At 52.0% G+C, this 21,322-nt stretch overlaps 1 protein-coding gene across 1 annotated transcript in view; it reads right to left on the bottom strand.

Annotated features, from left to right (window-relative positions):
- Nucleotides 1-669: 669 nt before the first annotated feature.
- DRAXIN (dorsal inhibitory axon guidance protein) overlaps nucleotides 670-21,322 on the bottom strand; it is a 25,611-nt gene continuing 4,958 nt past the window's right edge. Inside the window, exons 3-8 of the mRNA XM_053575675.1 lie at nucleotides 11,606-12,048; nucleotides 9,716-9,906; nucleotides 8,416-8,527; nucleotides 7,258-7,347; nucleotides 5,719-5,808; nucleotides 670-1,772 (exon numbers count right to left, since the gene is read on the bottom strand). Coding sequence (XP_053431650.1) covers nucleotides 1,660-1,772; nucleotides 5,719-5,808; nucleotides 7,258-7,347; nucleotides 8,416-8,527; nucleotides 9,716-9,906; nucleotides 11,606-12,038 — 1,029 coding nt within the window. The 5' untranslated portion in view covers nucleotides 12,039-12,048 and the 3' untranslated portion in view covers nucleotides 670-1,659. The remainder of the gene's footprint in view (nucleotides 1,773-5,718; nucleotides 5,809-7,257; nucleotides 7,348-8,415; nucleotides 8,528-9,715; nucleotides 9,907-11,605; nucleotides 12,049-21,322) is intronic.

Raw genomic sequence — 21,322 nt, 5'->3', positions numbered from 1 at the left:
GTCTGGTTCAAGTACAAAGCAGCTAGCAGATCTGCTTTCCAGCTAACCTGCTTTGATCTCTTTCAGTTCCCTTCCCCTCCCCTCTCCCCCTGCAAGACTCCCATGCCCATCAAACTTGAATAGGGAGCAAAGGGCAAACATATTTGGTTTCTTCTAGATCTGAATGCTTTCCTTGGTGCCTGACCCCTGACCCTGACTGATTTTCCCAGAGCAGAAAACAGCCCTGGCATTCTGTGGGTAGGGACCATGCCAGTGAGTGATTCAGATGGGGAGGGCTTTTGTCATTTGCAACCTAGTTTGTCCTGGACTGGAGGGTTGACCAGGAGTACAATGCCAGGGGGATGAACTTAAAAGGTTCTCCTGAGGTGGCCCCTGGAGCCAGCTCTGTCGGGATAGGTGCTCTGGGTGGGCATCCTGAGTCTGGCCTGTTGGAAGCAGCTAGCTTAGATAGAAAGCACCTCAATCTCCGCGGTGCCCCAACTTCCCAATGGGGCTCTGCTGCGGAAGTGTGGGGTGGGTTTGGGGGGCCTGAGAACCACTAAATGGCACGCCCGTGGGGGTGGGTATACAAGGGCAAGTGTGTATTTTTTTTAGAGTTCACATTTATGCCTGTTACCTCTGGGGTAGAAGCTCTCAGGGCAACTTGAAATTTTGTGTCCCAGGACTGGTAAGCAGGACCACAGGGACCTAAGGGACGATATTATTGTTTTCCCCAAACACTTCATATTTCAAAATATCCACTATCAGAGGCAGGGACCAATATGCTCAATGCATTTTTTACAAGCAAGCAGGTGCTTAAGGTGCATTTTGTTTTGTTATTAAAGATGACACACCTTTGCCCAGAGAATAATCAGGCAGAAAACAATCAAGTTATTCCAGCCACCAGGGAAGGAAATACCAAGGAGTGTGGCTTTCCCACTGAAAGCCTTGGGGTGCTTGGAATTCTTAATCGTGGAGAAACAAGAAGTGAGCCTTGGAGCTCTGTCCCTTGGCTGGGGTCCAGATTCAGGCTCTGCCATATCCTTATTCCTTGGAATCTCTCCGTAGGGTCCCAGCAGCCTTGGCAGGCCCTGGGAGCTTGTTAGAAAAGCAAAATCCACTGAAACAGAATCTGCATTATGACCAGATCCCTGGTGACTCACATATCTTAAGGTTCAAGTGGCATTCATCTGGGACGCTGGGCAATCATGTAACTCAACTGTGCCTCAGTGTCCTCACCTGTACCATAGTGATAATACTCCTTGAAAAGGTTGTGAGAATTCAGTGAGATAATGTGTTCCACCAGCTTAGCACAGCGATGAGACCCCACTCTCAAAAGCTTCCTCTTGGCTTTGAACTTGAAGCTGTTGCAGTGCTGCTGTCAGACAGTAGAGGGCACTCTCGGCGTTGCCGTGGAGAGTCCGGTCCCGCGGGATGCGCTGGCCGAGTGTGTGCGGACGGTGGGTGCCGGGGTGTGCTGTCTGGTTCCTGGGCAGGGGCAGCTCGTCCACCCAGCAGCTCCCCTCCTGGCACTGAGCATCCTAAGCGTGAGCCTGCAGCCTTAGCCATCTGGTCCCCCATTGGGTCTCCCATTGCTAAATTATAAACAAATCCGCCCGACTTCTCCAAACCTCCCGGGCTCAGTCCCCAGGCGGTCAGGAGGCTCCTCTCGCGGGGCTGCTAGACGTTGATGAACGATCCCTGGTCGCCATTGGCCGTCTCAGGCTCCACGCAGCGCCCCTTCCTCCGTGTGACCCTGCGATTCCGGTGGAATTTGGCGTAGCAGCGCAGCCCTGAGCCAAGGGAGGTAAGGGGGTCAGGGACAGGCCAGAGCCTTCCCCCCTCTTCCTCCCGCGTATGATCTGCGGTCAGCCACGTCTTCGCTCACCCTCCTATATTCTGCCCCAGAGAAGCGTAAATGAGACTGGGAGTTGGGGTTTGGGGGTGGGTGGGGGTGGGAGAGAAATGAACAGATGGAAGGCAGAGAAGATGCAGGGCAGAAAAAATACTCGGTATGATACCTAACGGTGCCTACACGGCGCGCATCTGCACAGCACCAGGAGTGAACGCTGACGTAAACCACGGACTTTAGTTAGCAATAATCCAGTATTGATATTGATGCATCTATCACCTCAAATGTACGATGCTAATGCAAGGTGTTAAAAAAAAAACTGCATGCAGAGGCGAAGGAGGGTATAGGAGAGCTCTGTACATTCTGTACGATTTTGCTGTAAACCCAAAACTGCTCTAAAAATAGTCCACAATAGGGCGGTGCCTGTGGCTCAAAGGGGTAGGGTGCCGGCCCTATGCCAGAGGTGGTGGGTTCAAACCCAGCCCTGGACAAAAACCACAAAAAAAAAAAGAAAAAAAGATAGTCCACAATAACAAGCATTGGGAAGAAAAAAGTTTATTAGAATTTTTTTTAAGTGACCCAGATTCTGCCCTTCTCTATAAAACCGCTCGTGTCTGACTTTGCACTTAAAATAAAACTTAACTTTCTACCTGCTACGCACACTAAAGCCCTTACTTCAGTATTACACACTTCATCCATGTAACAAAAAACACTTGTAACACCCTACATCTACTGGAATAACACATACCTATTTCCTGCTTTGACTTACAAGGCCCTCTGGGACCTGGACCCTGCCACTTGCCTGATGTCCCAGTCTCCTCCTTGCTCTCTAACCCCCGCCAGTCTTGTTTTTCCTCATATACCAGCCATTTCCTGCCTCAGGACCTTTGCACTTATAGTTCTCATAGCCAGAAATTCCTCCCCCAAGCTCTTGGGACAGTTCCCTCCTTCACAGCCTTTGGGTCTCAAAGACACTCTCCCTGGCCACCCTAATTAAAACAGGTCTATTCCTCCTGGCCTAGCAGTGGGACGGTCGAGGCTGTGGCTTTCTCTATCACACGTTGTCCCTTGACACATGTGGGCAGACGTATTTTCCATTTACTGCCACAGCAGGTCACATCCTCCTGATGGTAGGCATGCCAGTGTGGCCAGAGAAACTCCTATGTTTCAGGTTAGGAGTGATCACAGAGAAACAGAACATCTCTACTTTTTGTAGAGACAGAGTCTTACTTTATCGCCCTCGGAAGAGTGCCGTGGCATCACACAGCTCACAGCAACCTCCAACTCCTGGGCTTAGGCGATTCTCTTGCCTCAGCCTCCCAAGTAGCTGGGACTACAGGTGCCCACCACAATGTCTGGCTATTTTTTTTTGTTGCAATTTGGCTGGGGCCGGGTTCTCTCGGTATATGGGGCCAGCGCCCTGCCCACTAAGCCACAGGCGCCACCCCAGAACATCTCCGCTTTAAAAGCCACTCTTGTCTTTGTCAGGAGAATAAAGGACTGGCTGGGAAGTTTGTGCTTAGGCACCTAGAATCTGTACCTGGGCCACTGGGCTTTCAAACCTGTGGCCACACCAGTGACATTTGGGAGGGGTGAGGGGATTCATGAGCAGGAGTGTTGATGGCTGCAGAGATCCTTTTGAAACCCTCTACAACCCTGGCTAGCTGTGACTGCTGGACTTCAGCACTGGGCTGTGTGTTCAACATTTTGGGATTTCTCAGGAGTCCTTCAGACTGGTTCCCTTAAAGGTTCCTAGAATCCCCAGATCCCTGTGGAGTGAAATCGCCTCCTGGACCAACTTTAACAAGCTGACCATGCTGTGATTTCCACTCTCTATTTTTTTCTGGATATTGAATCTCTAGGAAAGAAGCAAGAATTTTAGTGGGTTCAACCAGTGCAAGAAGGATGGAATGAATGGACAGGTTTGGACGCAGACAAATTTCAGATGCCTGGGAAGCAGCATATACCCCCTTCTCCCACCATAGTCCAAGGGAGAAATGAAGGACTTCTAGGCAGAGGGGCCATTCACTGAGTCACCCACATTCTCCTTTCCCAGACTGGCCTGGATTCCCCTGGACTCAAGTACCCTCCTGCCTGCTGTGTGCCTCAGTCTCCTCCTCTGTGAAATGGGACACTAACCCTGCACACAGGTAATGGCATCTTACATAAGGTGGTTCCCAGCATCCCCTACCCCACCTGCCTCCGTCCCTGTTCACTGCCTGGGTGGTCCTCCTAGTCCCCACTTCTGGCCTCCACAGTCCTGCAGCCAGAGTGAACTGTTAAATTCATAGATCAGACCATGTCACTTCTCTGCTTCAAACCTGCTGAGGACATCTAATTACAAACAAAACAAAATCCAAACAAGGCCCACAAGGTCCTATGTGATCCTTCCAGAAGCTTCTCTCCCTTCCTCTTGATTAACCATCTTCCCCATGGTCACCACGTGCCATGCTAGGCTTCTTCCTGCCCAGAGGTCCTTGTCCCAGCTCCCCGATCTTCAGGTAGTTGGCTGTTCAGCCCAGTCCTGTCCCTGCTTTCTGAAACGGCTCTAAGACTCATTATCCTGGTGTCTGCTTTAGAGCCTGTTTTACTGTCTAAAGACACCCTGTCTCATTGTTTGCTTTTTCTGTTCATCTGACTAGTATGTAATCCATGGGTGTAGAACCTTCCAGTTTTTGTCACCACTGGATTGCCATGTCCCTGACACATAGTAGGCACTTGATAAATGTTTCTTAACTGAATAGATGAGTGAATAATCAGAACCACAGAGGTTTGTTGCTTTCACAGCAGATAATTTTTCAGGATAACGTAAGCATAATGGGGCCTGTAACTCACGTTAATAGAGGGCTGAGACCAATTTCCCAGTTGTGGGCGGCACCTGTGGCTCAAAGGAGTAGGGCTCCAGCCCCATATGCCGGAGATGGTGGGTTCAAACCCAGCCCCGGCCAAAAACTGCAAAAAAAAACCAACAAATTCTCCCACTTGTGAGATGGGAATGCTGATCAGATATTGGATGGTTTCGAGGACTTAGTGTTCATTTTTGGCATTCTGTTTTTAAAAGGACTGCTTATTTTTCAGAACCCTTTTATATGTTAAAATATTCACACACATGATATCTGCTTCCAAATCATATTGGAAGGACGGAAGCAAGTGAGGGACAACACAGACTGGCCGTGAGTTAGTCATTACCAAGTGCTGGAAAGTGGGGGTGCGTTACACTATTCCGACTGCCTCCGTATATATTCCTATTGGAACTTTTTCAGAATACAAAGTTGAAAGTCACTTAAGCTTTCTGTGCTTCAGTTTGCTTATTTGTAAAGTGGGGATTGTAATAACTCCCTTCCAGGGGCATTTGTGAGCCTTCCGGGGGACAGAGTGCTTGGCCTATACAGAGCCTGGTACACTTGGGTGAGGCAGGAGCTTGAGGAATTAAAGAGGCAGCCGGCCATATGCATCCTTCCCTGGAGGTGCTGGGAAACCCACCCCCACCCCCGTTATCACACTTGAATGTCTCCCCTGGGATAGAATTCCAGTGTGAAAACACAGCCTCCTCAGGTCGGATCTTATTTAAAGAGATACACTCCTGTCTCCCCTCTTCTCCCTCCCGCAGATCACAGGAGATCATCACACCAGCTTGTATTTTCTCAAGAGGCGAGAAAAGCAAATCTCAGAAACGATGCCAGGAATTGAGAGTAAATGAGTTCACAGATTGGGGAGGCACTGTGCAAAGCTGTTCCTGCTCATGTCCTCAGCTCCCGAGGGACCCTCCTACCCACTCCTCTGCTGGGAAATTTTGTCCCCCATCACTGGAGAACCAGCTTGGACAAAGGGAGATCTCTGTAGTACTTGGAGCATGGAGAGCCCCCCACAGAGGAGTTCAGACTCACCTTCCACACACATGCAGTCATCAAAGCATTTGTTGTTGAGGCCTCGATTGTGGGGGTTGCAGAGATGCTCCCGCAGGTCACAGCAGGTCCCTGCCGACACAGCAATCACACATGGTCAGCCAAGCTGAGCAGCACCCCTGCCCCACAGCCCTGCCCTTGGTCCCACTGGACGGGAGATCCATCATTGCTGTGGCAGGCTGTGCCCCGGCAAGTAGGGGGGCCATCTGGTGTGGCTCCAAGCCAGAACCACCGAGGATGTCATGGCTGGGGCCCCCAGGGGTGGGCGGCAGAGATCCCAGCTGTCCCGGATAGGCAATTGATTGATTGTGGAAAGAGCGAGGGTGGTGTGGGGTCACCTACCAGGGACAGTGGGAGGAACAGCTGGGGGCTGCCAGATCTGGAGCCAGCTCAGAGCCAGGAGGGGCCTCAGGATCACTGATACCAATGTCCTTCTTTGACAGATGGGGAAACTGAAACCCCAGGCAGCCGCAAGATTGTCCCAGTCAGGCCTAAGGCACAGCCTCACTCACCACGGGGTCAGCTCTGAGTGACTGTCCAGTTGGCCCAGATTCAAGACTTTTCTTTGTGCTCAGGGTGAAAACAATGGTTTGGAAAAGAACCAGCCTGTCAGGGAGCTGGTGGTCTGGCTCACATAATGCAAATTGCTGGTTCAGTTGCTGTTTTATAGAATATTCTGGCTGCTGTGGTGTGCTGTGCTACTCAGTTCTCTCCTCAGCAAAGCGCGTGCTGTTCAGATGGCTGACAGCCTCTAGCAGTGAGCACCTGCAGGAGCCACCTGGCCCCATTGCACCTAGTCCCCAGCAGCCCCCACCAGTGACTAGCATGCGTGGTTCCAGGGCCTGGCTGTTCCTGCCCAGCCCGGAGCTGTGGCTGAGACTCGGCATCACAGTCCGGAGCTTCCTCTGCCTTTTCTCTTTCACAGGTATTACCCCCACCCCCAAAATAAACCACTCCCACTTCTAACTTCCCTCAGTGTCTGCTCCTCTGAGGAGCCAGTGGACCCGACAAGGGCCAGCAGCCTAGGGCACTAGTCAAAGCATCAAGCCTCTGTTTTCAGACCGTCTTGACAGTGAGAACGTCAAAAGCACCCCCAGACAGCCTGGCAGCACCCTGATGGTTTAAACCCTGCCAGGTGTTGGGACAAAAGACAGTGAGAGAGGATCACCCTGATTCAAGGCAGCAGGTGCCGGGGTTCAGAGGCTTGGAACCAGGCTGACTCATGTTTGAGCCACTTCCTAGCTGTGTGACCTACTTAGCCTCTCTGGGGCTTAACTGTCTTGCCTGAAAATGGTGGACAACAGTGTCTCTTTCTCTGTTGTGAATAATGTATTAAATGAATTCATGAATCAAATGAATTCACGTGTGACAGCAACTCTCAGGAAAGTGGTCACTGCTGTTGGTATTATTTATCATCAGCAAAGGGTCATGGACCCTCAGCCCTGCTCAGGTGCCTGGGACCCCCATCTGGGTTTCCTCCCAGCACCCACCCTGGTGCCTGGAATGTAGTGCGGTTGGTACCTGGCAGGCAATCTTGGTGATGGTCACATGGCTTCCCTTCAGCTGGCGATGTTTCATTACCATCAGTGGAGAGTTTGCCCCGGTGTTTCTCTGGGGACAAGAAGGTCTGTGGTCAGAAGTCAAGCAGACTCTGGCAGGCTGAGGTGGGTGGATCATCTGAGGTGAGGAGTTTGAGACCAGCCTGACCAAGAGTGAGACCCCATCTCTACTGAAAATACCCTGTTTTCCCGAAAATAAGACCTACTTACAGGAAAGATAAGACGTCCCCTGAAAATAAGACCTAGCGCATCTTTGGGAGCACACCTTAAAATAAGACACTGTCTTATTTTTGGGGAAATGGTAGAAAAACTAGCCAGGTGGTAAGGCGCCTGTGGCTCAGTCGGTAAGGTGCCGGCCCCATATACCTAGGGTGGCGGGTTCAAACCCGGCCCCGGCCAAACTGCAACCAAAAAATAGCCGGGCGTTGTGGCGGGTGCCTGTAGTCCCAGCTACTTGGGAGGCTGAGGCAAGAGAATCGCTTAAGCCCATGAGTTGGAGGTTGCCGTGAGCTGTGTGAGGCTACGGCACTCTACTGAGGGCCATAAAATGAGACTCTGTCTCTACAAAAAAAAAAAAAAAAAGAAAAACTATCCGGGTATTGTGGCAGGCACCTGTAGTCCCCGCTACTTGGGAGACTGAAGCAAGAGGATCGCTTGAGCCCAAGAGTTTGAGGTTGCTGTGAGCTGTGATGCCACAGCACTTTATCCAGAGCAATGGAGTGAGACTCTGTCTCAAAAAAAAAAAAAAAAAAAAAATAAGTTGAGGAGGGAGATTAAGCACAAGGCCTGGGTGTCAGGGTGCCCATACTGCCCACACTCCCACAGTGTGGCTTGGATCAGGCACTATGCCTCTTGCTCTTTGTCTTGGTTTTTTCTTCTCTAAAATGGGATTAACAGTAGCTCAGGCAAATGGATGTTTACTCTCAGGGTAACATGAGTTGACACATGGAAAGCTTTGCCACCTAATCAGCACTTGACAGCATTTTCCACTGTGTTAGTTCTAGTTTAGGCTTGATGATTCCCCACCTTTGGACATCTGTAGGTCAGACTGGGCTCACTGGGGCCTCCTTCGCTGTGGATGGTGGGGGAGGAAGGGGAGCACTGAGGTAAGTGGGTGTACCTCTCTTCTTTGCAGAGGGCCAGACATCGGGTTTTAAATCTTCATAATCGGTCCAGTCGAACAAGGCCATATCCAGGGTGGGCATCACCTCCCCCTCAGGCCTGGGCTGTGCCTGCAGAAGTGGGTGGAGAGGAGGAACGTGGAGCCTTTCAAATGATGGGAGCAGGAGTGTGGGGTCCCAGGGCCAGAGGGTAAAGGAGGGGCCCCTCAAAGGCCTCCTCACTCTGTGCTGTGCAGTCTGGAAGTCAGCCCAAGAACACTGAAATGACTGAGGCTCCTGCTCCAGCGCCACTGTGGCAGTTTCCTCATTGTGTAGCCACCACCTGAGTGGGGTGTGCCTGAAGGCCGCTGGTGCAGACACGGCTGGGCGGGAAGGGCTCGGTAGACAATCTTGCCGCTCAACATTTCCAAGCCCATGAGGAGGGAATCGGAAGTAGCCCCTCTACTCACTCTCCTGTCCCTTCCTTTCGCTGTAGAAGTTACCAGCTCTCTGCGGCACTGTTGAGGCCACGGCCAGGCCTCAGTCCCACTCACGGCCCCAGCTAGTGGCCCCAGGAATGCTGAAGGCCAGAGACTATGGCTGAATCTGCACACGGTCACCTGCGCATGGTAGGACCTGAGAGGAACTGCACGTCCAGATGGTGTCATCTGGGAGATGTTCCACAGCTTTTGTGAGAATCCCAAAGGGGGTATAAAAATCCAGAAAGATGATAGGAAAAATCTATTGCTAAGGGAAGTTTTATTTCTTTTCAATGTATAGTTTCTTATACATACATATAAATACATACTATTGATCCTCTTAAATGATTTTATTTAAAAATATTCAAAGCTACAGAAAAGGTGCAAGAATGATGCTGTTAACTCCTATATACCTTTCTTCTAGAATCACCAGTGGGTAGTGTTTTTGCTGCTGTGGCTTGCTGACTCTCTCTCCCTATGTCTTTTTTTAAAGATATGGGGTTAACTAACACTTGCTCATTCTGGGGCATTGTTCATAACATCACCATTATTATGTTCTGTACTTTTCTGTACCTATAAAGTCCTTCCATAGAGACCAGTGTGCTGAACTGCCGCTTCCTTCCTTGACTGTCCCTAGAGTGAGACCCCAGAACCACCTTCTCCTTGACAGTGGCAACCCTTTCTTAGGATGCAGAACCCACCTGGTTGCACAGGCATCAGGAGATCTGGTTCCATTGTAAGCCCAGTGGCTTCCTGCTTCTGTGCCTCAGGAACTAAAAGGGGTTTGCACAACATGATTTCAAGACCCTTTCAGCTCCAAGACTTTTTTGGGATCCCTTACCTGGGGCCTCAGTGAGGTGACAGGCAGGATCAGGGACTCTTCTGTGGCAGGGGCTGCCTCCAAGGTGGTGAGAAAGAACATGGTAGGGGCCAGGCTGGTAGAAGATTCTTCCATCGTGGCCTCTAGTACCTGGGCTTCAGAGAGCTCCGCCTTCTTCATAAGGGAGCTGGGACCTCGGATCAAGGCTCGGCCTGAGACATGGAACAAGAAGCACAGGGGGTTTATCTTGTTATTTCATGGCTGCCTACAGTAGAACCCACATCTTCTGCTGCGAATCAGGGGGCAGCCTGACAAACCCTTGGTTTAATCAATATTCCTGCTTGTCCACCCTCCTAGGGAGGTGGAAATGGAGAACTCAAGTGGGGAAATGTCTCGGATGAACTCACAGTATTGTTGGGGAAGTGGCCCAAGGATTCTCCCTGTAAGGAAGCATTCCAGGAAGTTCAAGTCTGGGTTGGCTGGGTACAGCCAGGCATGGATTAACCATGGAAGGCTTCCTGGAGGAGGTGAAGTTTGAGTAGGGAGCAGTGCAATGGGGCCAAGAGACATTGCAGGGGGAAGAGGCCTTTGAGAAAGTTGGGAGATGGGAGCTACAGCTTATTACATACAGTTGAGTGCTTCCTACATGGTGATAATTAGTCATCACCCCATTTATTGAGCACCTCCTGTGTGCTGGGTCCCAGATGAGCAGCTTTGCAAGCACCATTTCATCTAAACATTGCAGGAGCTCTAGGAAGTGGGTGCTCCTTCAGCCTCATCTACAGAGGTGGAAACTTAAGCACAGAGAGGGTAGGTGACTTGTCCAAGGACACCTAGCTCATAAGTTGTTCAGCTCGGATTTGAACCCAGGTCCATTTGACCTTTTTAACAACTGACACTGCCTTCTTAAATACATGAGCATGGGGTAGGGTAAGTGTGAGAGGGAAAGTGTTCAGGGTCATGAACAAAGGCACTTAGAGAGAAGCTTGAGGGCCCAGGCTCATCCTTGTCTGTTTCTCAGGCAACACCCAGCTAGCTTCTAAAGTTAGGTGAGTGGAAAAGGGACTCTGGTACCACTGAATCCATCCCATTCATTTTTCAGAAAAGGAAACCGAGGCTCAGTTGGCTGGAGGTTTCACGTCTGGTCATCAGCACAGCAGGGTCCTAACCTGCAGATCTCTGTCCCCTGCCTCCTGTCCACCATACCAGTCCTCCTAGGAGGGCCCCACTGCTCCACTGGAGTCGAGCTGGGATGAGTCCATGTCCTAGGTGTGGCCTCTAGGGTGTCTTCAAGGATGCTAGCATATACCCCTCACCCTGACACAGACAACCTCCAGGGTAGAAGGCTGAAAATTAAAGCTGGGGTCTCCAACTGGGTTCTGCCCACTCGGGAGGTGTTGGTAGGTCTGGCAGGAAGCCAGCCCTGGCAGTTTGCAGGGGAAGGGGAGCTCCATCTCGCTCCTGCCAAAGAAACTCGCTCCAATCTTCCCACAACACGGCCATCATGGTTGTGGCACTTGGCGTGCCCCTAGAGGCAGTCTTGTCCCATGAAGAGACTTATTTTTTTTTTGTAGAGACTTAAAAGCTGAGTTGCCTGTGTGGGCTCAGGGCCAGTGAGGCTGGAGAAGAGCCCTCTGGGTGGTGCTGGCGGATGGGTTTGTTCAGAGATCGAATGGGCGGGGGAAGGAGAGGCTCGGGCCAGAGCGTGGCTGGGTAGCTCACAGGCTGACTTAGGGAGATGATTACTGATAATACTGAGCTTTGATTGCTACATATTATTCTCCTCCATGTCCGCCCAGGCTTCTCCCTGCCTCCTCCCCTCACTAGATCCCTCAGAATTCAGTGAGACCCCTGCTGTCCTCTGGACATCCTCCCAGGGACCTCACACCACTGACCCTTCCCTCCAGCTACCTTGGTGCAGTTTCAGCCTGTCTCTGCGTCTCTTGTGCTCCCTGCCACGTTTCTTGGCCCTCTCCCACCCTGGAGGCTGATTCTCCCTCTCAGAGTAGGGCAATGCCAGCCCCAGGAGCAGATCCTTGTCCTGCAGCAGACCTGCAGGACCCTGCCCAGGTGGCAGCCCCTTGGTCCCTGGCATCCCGGAGGCCTGCCTGGTGGCAGTGACCACAGCCCCATCCTGGGCCTGTCTGGGCATGCCCGGGCCCCGCTCCTTCTTGCCCAGACCCCGCCGACGATGGTGGCTGGCTTGAGGCGTCCACAGTGCTGGGCCCAGGAGGTCGATGTGATTCTCAGGGAGGTTCCGGGCAGTGGTTCCAGGTGCAAGGGAGCCTGCCAGGCTCAGCTCTAGGAGCATGAGGAGGATGAGGGACAGCATGGGCCCAGTCATTTGCTCCTCCCTGCAAGAAAAGCAGCTCTGTAATGTGGCAGCACCTTAATCCCTTCTCTGCCACCCACTCACTCCCAGGTCCCTCTCTCATGCACTCATAGCCCAGTTTTTTTTTTTTTTTTTTTTTTGTAGAGACAGAGTCTCACTGTACCGCCCTCGGTAGAGTTCGGTAGAGTGCCGTGGCATCACACGGCTCACAGCATCCTCTAACTCTTGGGCTTATGCGATTCTCTTGCCTCAGCCTCTCGAGCAGCTGGGACTACAGGCGCCCGCCACAACGCCCGGCTATTTTTTTGTTGCAGTTTGGCGGGGGCCGGGTTTGAACCCGCCACCCTTGGCATATGGGGCCGGCGCCCTGCTCACTGAGCCACAGGCGCCGCCCCATAGCCCAGTTTTTACAACAGTGATGAAGGGGCCCTCCCCACCCAGGATACTTGTTAATGCCTGGAAAAAATAAATGTTTTTTTTTGAGGCAGACTCTCATTTTGTTGCCCTCAGTAGAGTGCATGGTGTCATAGCTCACAGCAACCTCAAACTCTTGCTTCAGCCTCCCAAGCAGCTGGGACTACTACAGGCACCTGCCACAACACCCCATTATTTTTAGAGATGGGGTCTGGCTCTTGCTCAAGCTGGTCTCTAACTCTTGAGCTCAGGCAATCCACCTGCCTTGGCCTCCAGAGTGCTAGGATTACAGATGTGAGCCACTATGCCCGGCCTGGAAAACTTCTTTAGCTGTCAAAAGTTGGGGTGTGGGGGTGGGCCCGGTGGCTCATGCTTGTAATCCTGGCACTCCGGGAGGCCGAGGCTGGTGGATTGCTCTTGCTCGGGCTAGTTCAAGAGTGAGACCCAGTCTCTAAAAAAATAGCTGGGCGTTGTGGTGGGCACCTATTGTCCTAGCTACTTGAGAGGCTGAGGCAAGAGAATCACTTGAGCCCAAGAGTTGGAGGTTGCTGTGAGCTATGATGCCATGGCACTCTACCAAGGTTGACAAAGTGAGACTCTGTCTCAAAAAAAAAAAAAAAAAAAGTGGGGGATGCCCCTGGCATCTAGTGGGTAGAGGGCAGGGATTCTGCTAAGTGCCCTACAACAAAGGCCCACAGCAAAGAATCAGCTGGCTGGAAAGACAATCAGGCTGAAGTGAGAGAATACCTGGTTTAAATCATTTAAGCAGCACCCAGGTTCCAGATTGGTCTAGAATTCCTTTCTCTGCAGAAACTTCTACCTTGTGCCAAGTCCCCTGGAAAGGAGTCCCTCAGAACTCAGAAACAGCCTCTAGTCCCTGAGATTTGACTCAAAGCCTAAATTCAAACAAATGAAATAGCATTTGAACACAGGCTGTACACAGGAATTGTGTTAAGTGCTTTGTGTGAATTGTATCACTTCACCCTCTCAACAGCTCTCTGAAACTGCCCTGTTATTTCCTCTATTTTTCTGAAGCAGCAATTATGGCTCAGGGGGTTAAGTTACACCTATTAAGTGGTGCTATGTCATTCCTGTCACACCCTCTCCTTGTCACTTTGCCTCCTCCTCCCACAATGAGGGCTGAGGCCCCAGGATGTTCTGTCCCTGCCAGGGCTGAGGGGCTTTGGGCATGGCTTTGCAGACTTGGCTTTGACGCCTGCAGGGTGAAGTGAGCAGCCTGCTCACCCTCAGGACAGCACCCCCCTTCCCTCCCAGAAAAGCCTCCTTGGGGGCCGGTGCCTTCCCTTCATAGCCAGAGAAAGGAGCAGCAGCTGGGGGTGGTGGGGGTGTCTGTCTGTCAGACTCTGGAATTGCCCCCCACCTGCAGCCCCACCCTCCCCTCCAGGCACCTGCCTCACTGAGTCCAGACAAGCTGACACCAGGTTAGCCAAGCGGATTGAATTTTTATGTCCTCCCCAGACCTCCAGTATTCCATTAGGCTCACAAAGGTGCTTACACCACTGTTTCTTTGTGATTTGTGGCTGTATAATTGTCCAGGGCTGAGGAAGGCTTGGACGCCCGTGAAGACACCCTGATTTCCAGCATCTCTTCTTTTGCCAGGCTCAGTCCTATGGCCCCCACACCAGCCAGCCTGTCCCAAGTTCACCCTAGCTGACACTGAGGGAGGGTAGAGGGCAGGGAAGATGCCCTCTGGGGGAGGAAGGAAACACCTCACCTGCTGCTTTGGGTCTGTGGACCCCTGGGCGCCTGGGCCCTGGCCTCCACTGCCCCTGCCTCAACTCTCCCTGGGCCATGGGCTGAGATAACCAGGTGGTCCATTATTTTCCTGAGTGAATACTGGGACACGATACAGGATGGGCATGTGACAACCTTGTCTCTCCAACACACAAAGTATCCTTTCCTAAGACTGTGGGCTCTGCAGCCCTCGCTGTGCTCCCGGCTTCCTGAGGCAGCTGGCGGGGAGGAGAGGCACATTTTAAAGGCCTGTCACTCAAGCATTGTTTGGCTTAGAGGGACTCTTCAGCCCTGTTTCAGGGCCAGTGGCAGATAGGGGGCTACTCTGCAGGTTGGCATTTTGCCCAATCCTCTGTGCTCCCGTGGGGGAAAGGTTCTGGGTCCCTGTTGGATGCTGCCTACGTCCAAGGCTCAGCCAGCCTTGCCTTTCTATCTCTTAGGGCCACTGATAGCCTGAGAGGACCCCATAGAGCAGCCCTGTGACAGGAAAGCTTCGGACGCTGGCCAGGTGAATGGAATCACCTCCCCACTCGTCTTGGGCGTCAAGAAGAATGAGGCAGCAAACCCAGAAAGTGCAGTGAGAGGGCAGATGAGGCTTGGCTGAGAGGTGGGCAGACCCTCAGGCAGCTCGTTGTCCTCAGGGATGCACAGGAGGCCATCAGTGATGTGATGCTCAGAGCCAGCCTCTGAGCTCGGTGACCAGCCTAGGTGCCAGGCTTAAAGGACAGCTCCTTCCCAGCAGAGCCAGGAGATAAAGTCCTCGTGCTCCAACACCACTAAGCATTGCGAGCCCACCAAGCCTGCCGTCTTCCCAGCCCCCACTGCCAAACTGTTATTTGTGGGTTTGTTCAGGTGCACAGGGACCCCCACCTTGGTGCCATCTTTCTTCCCTACCCACTTCACACCACATGAGTCATGGTAAGCAGCCAGCTGGAGCAGAGGAGGCAGGGACTTCAGGGCAGTGCAATGCACCCTGTGGGGCACCATCCCTCTCCACAGACCCAGGTTCTGTTGCCCCACATTGCTCTGATGGCATCTGCTCAGAACTGTCCATGGCTCCCTATGGTTTTCCCATGAACCACAGACTCCTCACTTTGGCACTTAAGACCTTGTATAATGTGACCCCAACTGAGCCTAACAGCTCTGACTTTTGCTTCCTTCCCTTCACAGCCAATACAGACTGCTGGGCTCAAAAAAACACCCCATCCTTCCTGTCTCTCTGTTCTCACTTAGGCTGTTCCTTCTGCCATCCAAAGCCTGCCCATCCTGTGGGATCATCCCAAATGTTGCCTCCTCTAGGAAGCCTTGGGCAGTCCCCAGCTCAATGGGCTTCCCTCTAGGTACTGCCATGTGGGCTTTATCCAGGTCTTTAAGACCTCTTGTATTCTGTGCTGGGACTCTCAGCTTTTAAATCTGATGCTCCTAGGGGACTCGGCCCCAGTCTTCCCTGTGTTCCAGTAGAATCTAAAGGACCCTGCACACAGTAGGCACTCATAACTGTGGATCAGAAGATCATAAATAGATCCCAGGATGTGTGTGTGTTTGAGCTGGAAAAGGGGATGGGGGAAGACTGCACGGACCCCCTTCTCCAAGCCCAGGGATTTGTAGACAGATCTTGGCAGAGCTCAGCAGCTGAGATGCCAACCTGGCAGAGAGCCATTTGGGAAACGTGGGCTGCTACAGAAGCCGAGCCAAGGATCCACAGTGATGAAGGGTTCCAATCTCTTTCTGTCACTTTGGAAGCCAGTTGGAGGTTGTGTTACAAAGCACCAGGCATCCAGGGGAAGGGGGAGGCAGCCCTCCCATCAGCCCTGGGTGGTTCTGTCCCTGCTTGTTCACAAAGCTGCTCTCTGGGCCTGGGTCGACCTAACCCCCAACCCCTCCAGGACTGGCGACAGACAACAGCCTGGAGTTGTCCTGGACAAGTTGTTGAGGGGCATCAGCAACATCACAACCCAGAGGCAGCATGAATCACTAAAAACAAAACAAAGCAAAGCAAAAGCAATCGTAGTAACAGACCCTTATGAGCTTATTTCATCCCTGTCTTACAGCTCCTCTCAAACGCCCTGCACGCTGGGTAGAGTTTTCCATGTTTTTAAAATGAGGAAAATGAGGCCGGGGTGGGCTGGTAAGTGACCAGTCCAAGATGATACAACTGGTGAGAGGGGAAGCCCACCTCAAAGCCTGGGTGCGCCCACTGACCATCAGATACAGTCCTTGTTCCCATCACCCGTGGGGTCATCTGCCTCCCCCACAAAATTGCCTGTCATTGCTGTGAAAGGCGTCTTCATCCTTGAGTGTGGTCAGGGGAAAAGGAAACTGAGGAGGGAGAGGTAAGGGGCTTATCTCCTGTCCCCATCCAGCCCCCACTCTGCCACGGGAGGAGGACAGCTGCCTGCCCTTTCTCCATCCAGGAGGCCCCAGGGAAGCAGGACATATGCAAACGAAGGCAATTAATCAAGCGTGGAGCCTGCGTTGATTCCTGAGGCCCCTCCCTGCCAACAGCCCTGCATGTAGGGGTCAGGAGGCTGGGCGGAGGGTGGGGGGGGCTCCTGCCCCGCCCATCTGGCAGACAACTGTGGCGCTCAGGCTTCTCAGGACAGCTGTAGGGCTAACATTCCCACCCACTGCATGGGGAGCAAATAGGGGGAGAAGGGTGCTGGAGGGGTCCGATGGGAATCCGGGGTCAGGGGTATCATTGATGCTTGGATGGAGCAGAGACGATGTTAGGCTGTGAACCAGACAACCACCCACTGGGGGAGCTCGAGCCTATCCCCTTCCTTCTCCCTTATCCCAGTCTCCTCCTCAAGTGCCAAAGTGATAAATTTGAACCACCACATTTGGCAGAGATGTTTCAGGGGCTCTGTAAGCATCTGATTCTAACTTCACTTTTCAAAAATGTATTTTAAACTATTTTGAAAACTGTAGTAAAAATAACAGACACTCTCAAATGTGTTCTCTACCCAATTTTAACACGGGCACAGCCCCACTGTCACATGGGCTTCTGGTTTGCTGAATGCAAGGTGAGCAGTTTAAAAAAAGAACTGCTGCCACTTGCAACGACTTAAGTGCACGCTGCAGGATTTTCTGAATGTGAAAAATCAAAGCCAGTTAGAAGCTCAGCCTCATATCCATGTGCGTAACTGACATCCATTGCATTATTTTATAGCATTAAGAACAGCTTTTTGTTTTCTCATCGGTTTGTTTAAAAATTAGTAAATATTTGGGGCTCGGCGCCTGTAGCTCAGCGGCTAGGGCGCCAGGCACATACACCGGAGCTGGTGGGTTCAAACCAGGCCCAAGCCTGCCAAACAACAATGACAACTACAACCAAAAAATAGCTGGGCGTTGTGGTGGGCACCTGTAGTCCCAGCTACTTGGGAAGCTGAGGCAAGAGAATTGCTTAAGCCCAAGAGTTTAAGGTTGCTGTGAGCTGTGACACCACAGCACTCTACCAAGGGCGACATAGTGAGACTCTATCTCAAAAAAAAAAAGAAAAAAAATAAGTAAATAGTTGGTTGCAGTGGTTCATGCCTGTAATCCCAGCATGGGAGGCCAAAGTGGGAGGATCACTTGAGGCCAGGAGTTCAAGACCAGCAAGACCCCGTCTCTAAAAACAAAAACAAAGAAAGGCTGGGTGTGGTGGCTCACGGCTGTAATCCTAGCACTCTGGGAGGCCAAGGTAGGAGTATAGTTTGAGCTCAGGAGTTTGAGACCAGCCCGTGCCAAGGCTGAGACCCCCATCTCTACTAAAAATAGAAAACTTGGCCAAGTGTCATGGCAGGCACTTATAGTGTCAGCTACTTGGGAGACTGAGGCGGGAGGATCACTTGAATCCAGGAGTTGAGGTTGCTGTGAGCTAGGCTGATGTCATAGCACTCTAGCCTGGGCAACAGAATGAGACTCTGTCTCAAAAATAAATAAATAAATTAATTAATTAAAATAAGTGAATTTTGTAAATTGAGGCATAACAGTGGTTGCACAGAATATATATAGAAGAGGCTGAAGAGAGTTAATTTGTAGGTAGGGCTTAAATCTGTATCTGCATAAAATAGAGGGAATTTGGGGGAGAGAATTAATTGGTGCTGATGGGGCGCTACACTGCTTATAAAACACAGTTTTTGTTGGTTTTTACATATTGGGATTGTGGGTTAAATTTCATTTGGGAAAAGATTTGCACTGCTCAAACGAATTATTTTTTGGCAGGCGGTAGGGGAGGAGAACCACTGAACTATTGGGTTAGGTGGTTTCAGAGGCCCTATCTGCCAAGGAAGCCTGTGAATTTAGGATCCACAATGACAAGACTCCTTTGCCTGTTCAACGGAGGGGTGGCAGATGATACCCTGTAGGGTCCCAGGTGGCAGGGCAGTGGTTCTCAACCTTTCTAATGCTGCGGCCCTTTAATACAGTTCCTGTGGGTCGTGACCCACAGATTGAGAACCGCTGTGCTAGGGACATGTACTGAGCTAGCATAGATTCAGGGGAGATGTTTGTGAATATTAAAAGACGAAACACAACAATAATAACCACCCAATTCCTGGGCCAGCCCTTGCCCTCACCAGCCCTTGGAGGGGCCCTGCCTTGCTCTCTGTCCATCCCTAACTCCAGCTGCCCCTTGGGGCACAGGTGAGCCCTTACTGGCTTAGCTGATGGGACAGACCCCTGAGACCAGCACAGGGCCTCTTTGGGGTGACTAGGGTACTTCTGTCTTTCAAGGGCTCTTCAGAAAGGGATGTAAGGTACTGGAGTGGGAGGAGCTACACCAGGAGGGTCTTGATTTGTGCCTCTCCCCTGGCCCCAGCTCAGCGCTGAAATGCCCCATCCTCGGGGAAATACTTTAACCCTTCTGGGCTCACAAGAAACTTGGAGGCAGCCACCCTCTGTTAAACCTGGGCAGGAAGGGACCTCTGACCCCTGAGAAGCCATGAAATATCTCCAAGGAAACCTTGCTGTGAGAGCACCTGGCTGGGGAAGAACACACCAAATTCACCCCCATGCACTGACTCACTCTGGGCTCCTCTGGGAGGCCACGAGGCAGTCTCAGGCTCAGGTGATGGGCCCTCCCTGCTCTGTGCATGGGGAAGCGGTCTAGGGCTTGCAGGCCAGCTAGGCCATCACCGGGCAGCTCACAACTTCCCCTCTAGGGACCCTGGGTACCTCAGGCAAGGCTGGCCTCTGTACAGGTGGCCTCTTTGGTCACAAAACTCTCACTATGGTCCCTGCCATGTTTGTGTCACTGAAACAGCCTCCTATGCTGCTCTTCCTTCTGTTCTTCTCTGTCACCAAAATATTCTCCCTTTCCTGACACTCCCAGCCTGGGAGCCCTGGAGGTAGGAGGCGGCAATTGCATCCCTAGAACCAGGACTCAGTAATGGGAGACATTGCTGGATGCAGGAATCATCTCGGACGTTATGTTTTCATACTTCATGAAGATGTTAAGATCACCTTAACTTGGAATTGATCTGACTAATCACCCAGATGGCTGGAATTGGAGAACGAAGCTGCAGTCTCCAGGTCCCATCTACTCTTAGGACAGTGTGGCCACCCTGCGGTTGGCCCAGCAATCCTGGAGCTCCAGCTGGGGAATTGTGGGGCTTACAGCACCCTAGGAGCAGATTCCCGTCTCTATTGGAAGGAGCTGGAAAGTGGGTAATTTTCCTTGTTCAATCAATAGTTATATCCTACATGAGAGTAGGGGAGGGACGGAATGAGTTCTAAATTTATTCCTGGGCTGTGCTCTTTCCCAGGCAATTCGGGATCAGACTTTGTCCCTCTACCCCTCTCGACTGCTACCACCATCACGCCTCCTCATGAGTCTTCATTTCCTTGTCTGTGAAAGGGATTATCAGCTTGTTGTGAGATTTGACTTCTGTGTGGTGTGTATAGGTGGTTTCGTTCCAGGTGCGGGTGACACCTGGCAGAACTGGTGGGGTGGAGGGCAGGGAGGAAGAGCTCAGCGGTAGGGTGGCCGAGACTCCAGCAGCTGCTCATTGGTGTACTGGCTAGTTGCTACCTATCTCCCTACTTGGCATTATAGTCCTCATTGTGTCACCTGCAGATGGGAAGGGACCTCAGAGCAGCCAGAGCCCTGCCTGCCCCTCCACAGCCTTTCTCAGGCAGAGAGCCCTGCCTTTGACCTGCTGAGTGCCTTAGGTCAGAGTAAAGCCGGGGTGGGGGAGTCTGCCAGGGAACTTGCTCCAATCTGGAGGGGGACACCAGCTCTGGTTCGGGGGGGGGGTGTCACACAACCCTGGCCCATCATGATGGCTTGGAGGACTCCTAAGCTGATGAGAGATGCAGGTTCTGCCCTCTAAACAAGAAGCAGCCCCTGCCCGAAGGAAGCTGCCAGTCTAACGGGGGAGACAGAGTTGATGAGTTCAGGGATTTCCCAGTCTGATAGGAGAGACACAGCTCTGGCCTTGGGACGTTCCCACAACAGGGAGCTTCTATTCCTGCCACCAGGTGTCCCCACTGGCTGGGGATATACAGTCTTGGTGAGAGGCCACAGGTTTATAGCACACAGATATTGGCCCAAACCCGTTAAGCTGGGCCATGGGAGAACCCCCACTGAACAGAGTGAAGGAGCCGTGTGACTTGGGCAAGTCTCTGAACCTTTCTGGGCCTCAGTTTCCTCTCTTGTACAGTGCCTATGGTTGTGAGGATTAGGGGAGGTGAAGGTACATAAAGTGAGTGGGACAGCCTGGGTGTGTGTGTGTGGGTGATGGTGAGGGTGAATAACAGGGTATTATTATGGAGATGGAAAAGAAGGGGCAGACCGTGGAGGTTGGGCTGGGCTGGGGTGGTGAAAGCATGTATGTATCTGTGTCTGTGTGTGCAAAGGGACAGACACAGGTGGCCATGTTCTCTGTCCTCTGTGGGGTGATCGATGGTGAGGCAAGACAGGCCTAGGCCGGCCTGGAAGGGACCATTATCTTAGCAAATGAGCTTTGGCTTCCCTGCAGGGCGACTCCATCTGCTTTTATTATTTCCAACAACAGCCTTGGGATTTGTGCTCCCGGCAGGCCTCAACACCTTAAGAAACCTGTACAGGAAGATTGGGGGGCTCTTCAGTGGTCCCACCCTCCCAGAGGCTTTCAGCTTTGTACTCCCTGACCCAGTACCCCCCA

This window comes from Nycticebus coucang, chromosome 22 (assembly GCF_027406575.1).
Source record: "Nycticebus coucang isolate mNycCou1 chromosome 22, mNycCou1.pri, whole genome shotgun sequence".
In the NCBI taxonomy this organism is placed as follows: Eukaryota; Metazoa; Chordata; class Mammalia; order Primates; family Lorisidae; genus Nycticebus; species Nycticebus coucang.
This window is presented reverse-complemented; position numbering and strand designations above follow the sequence as displayed.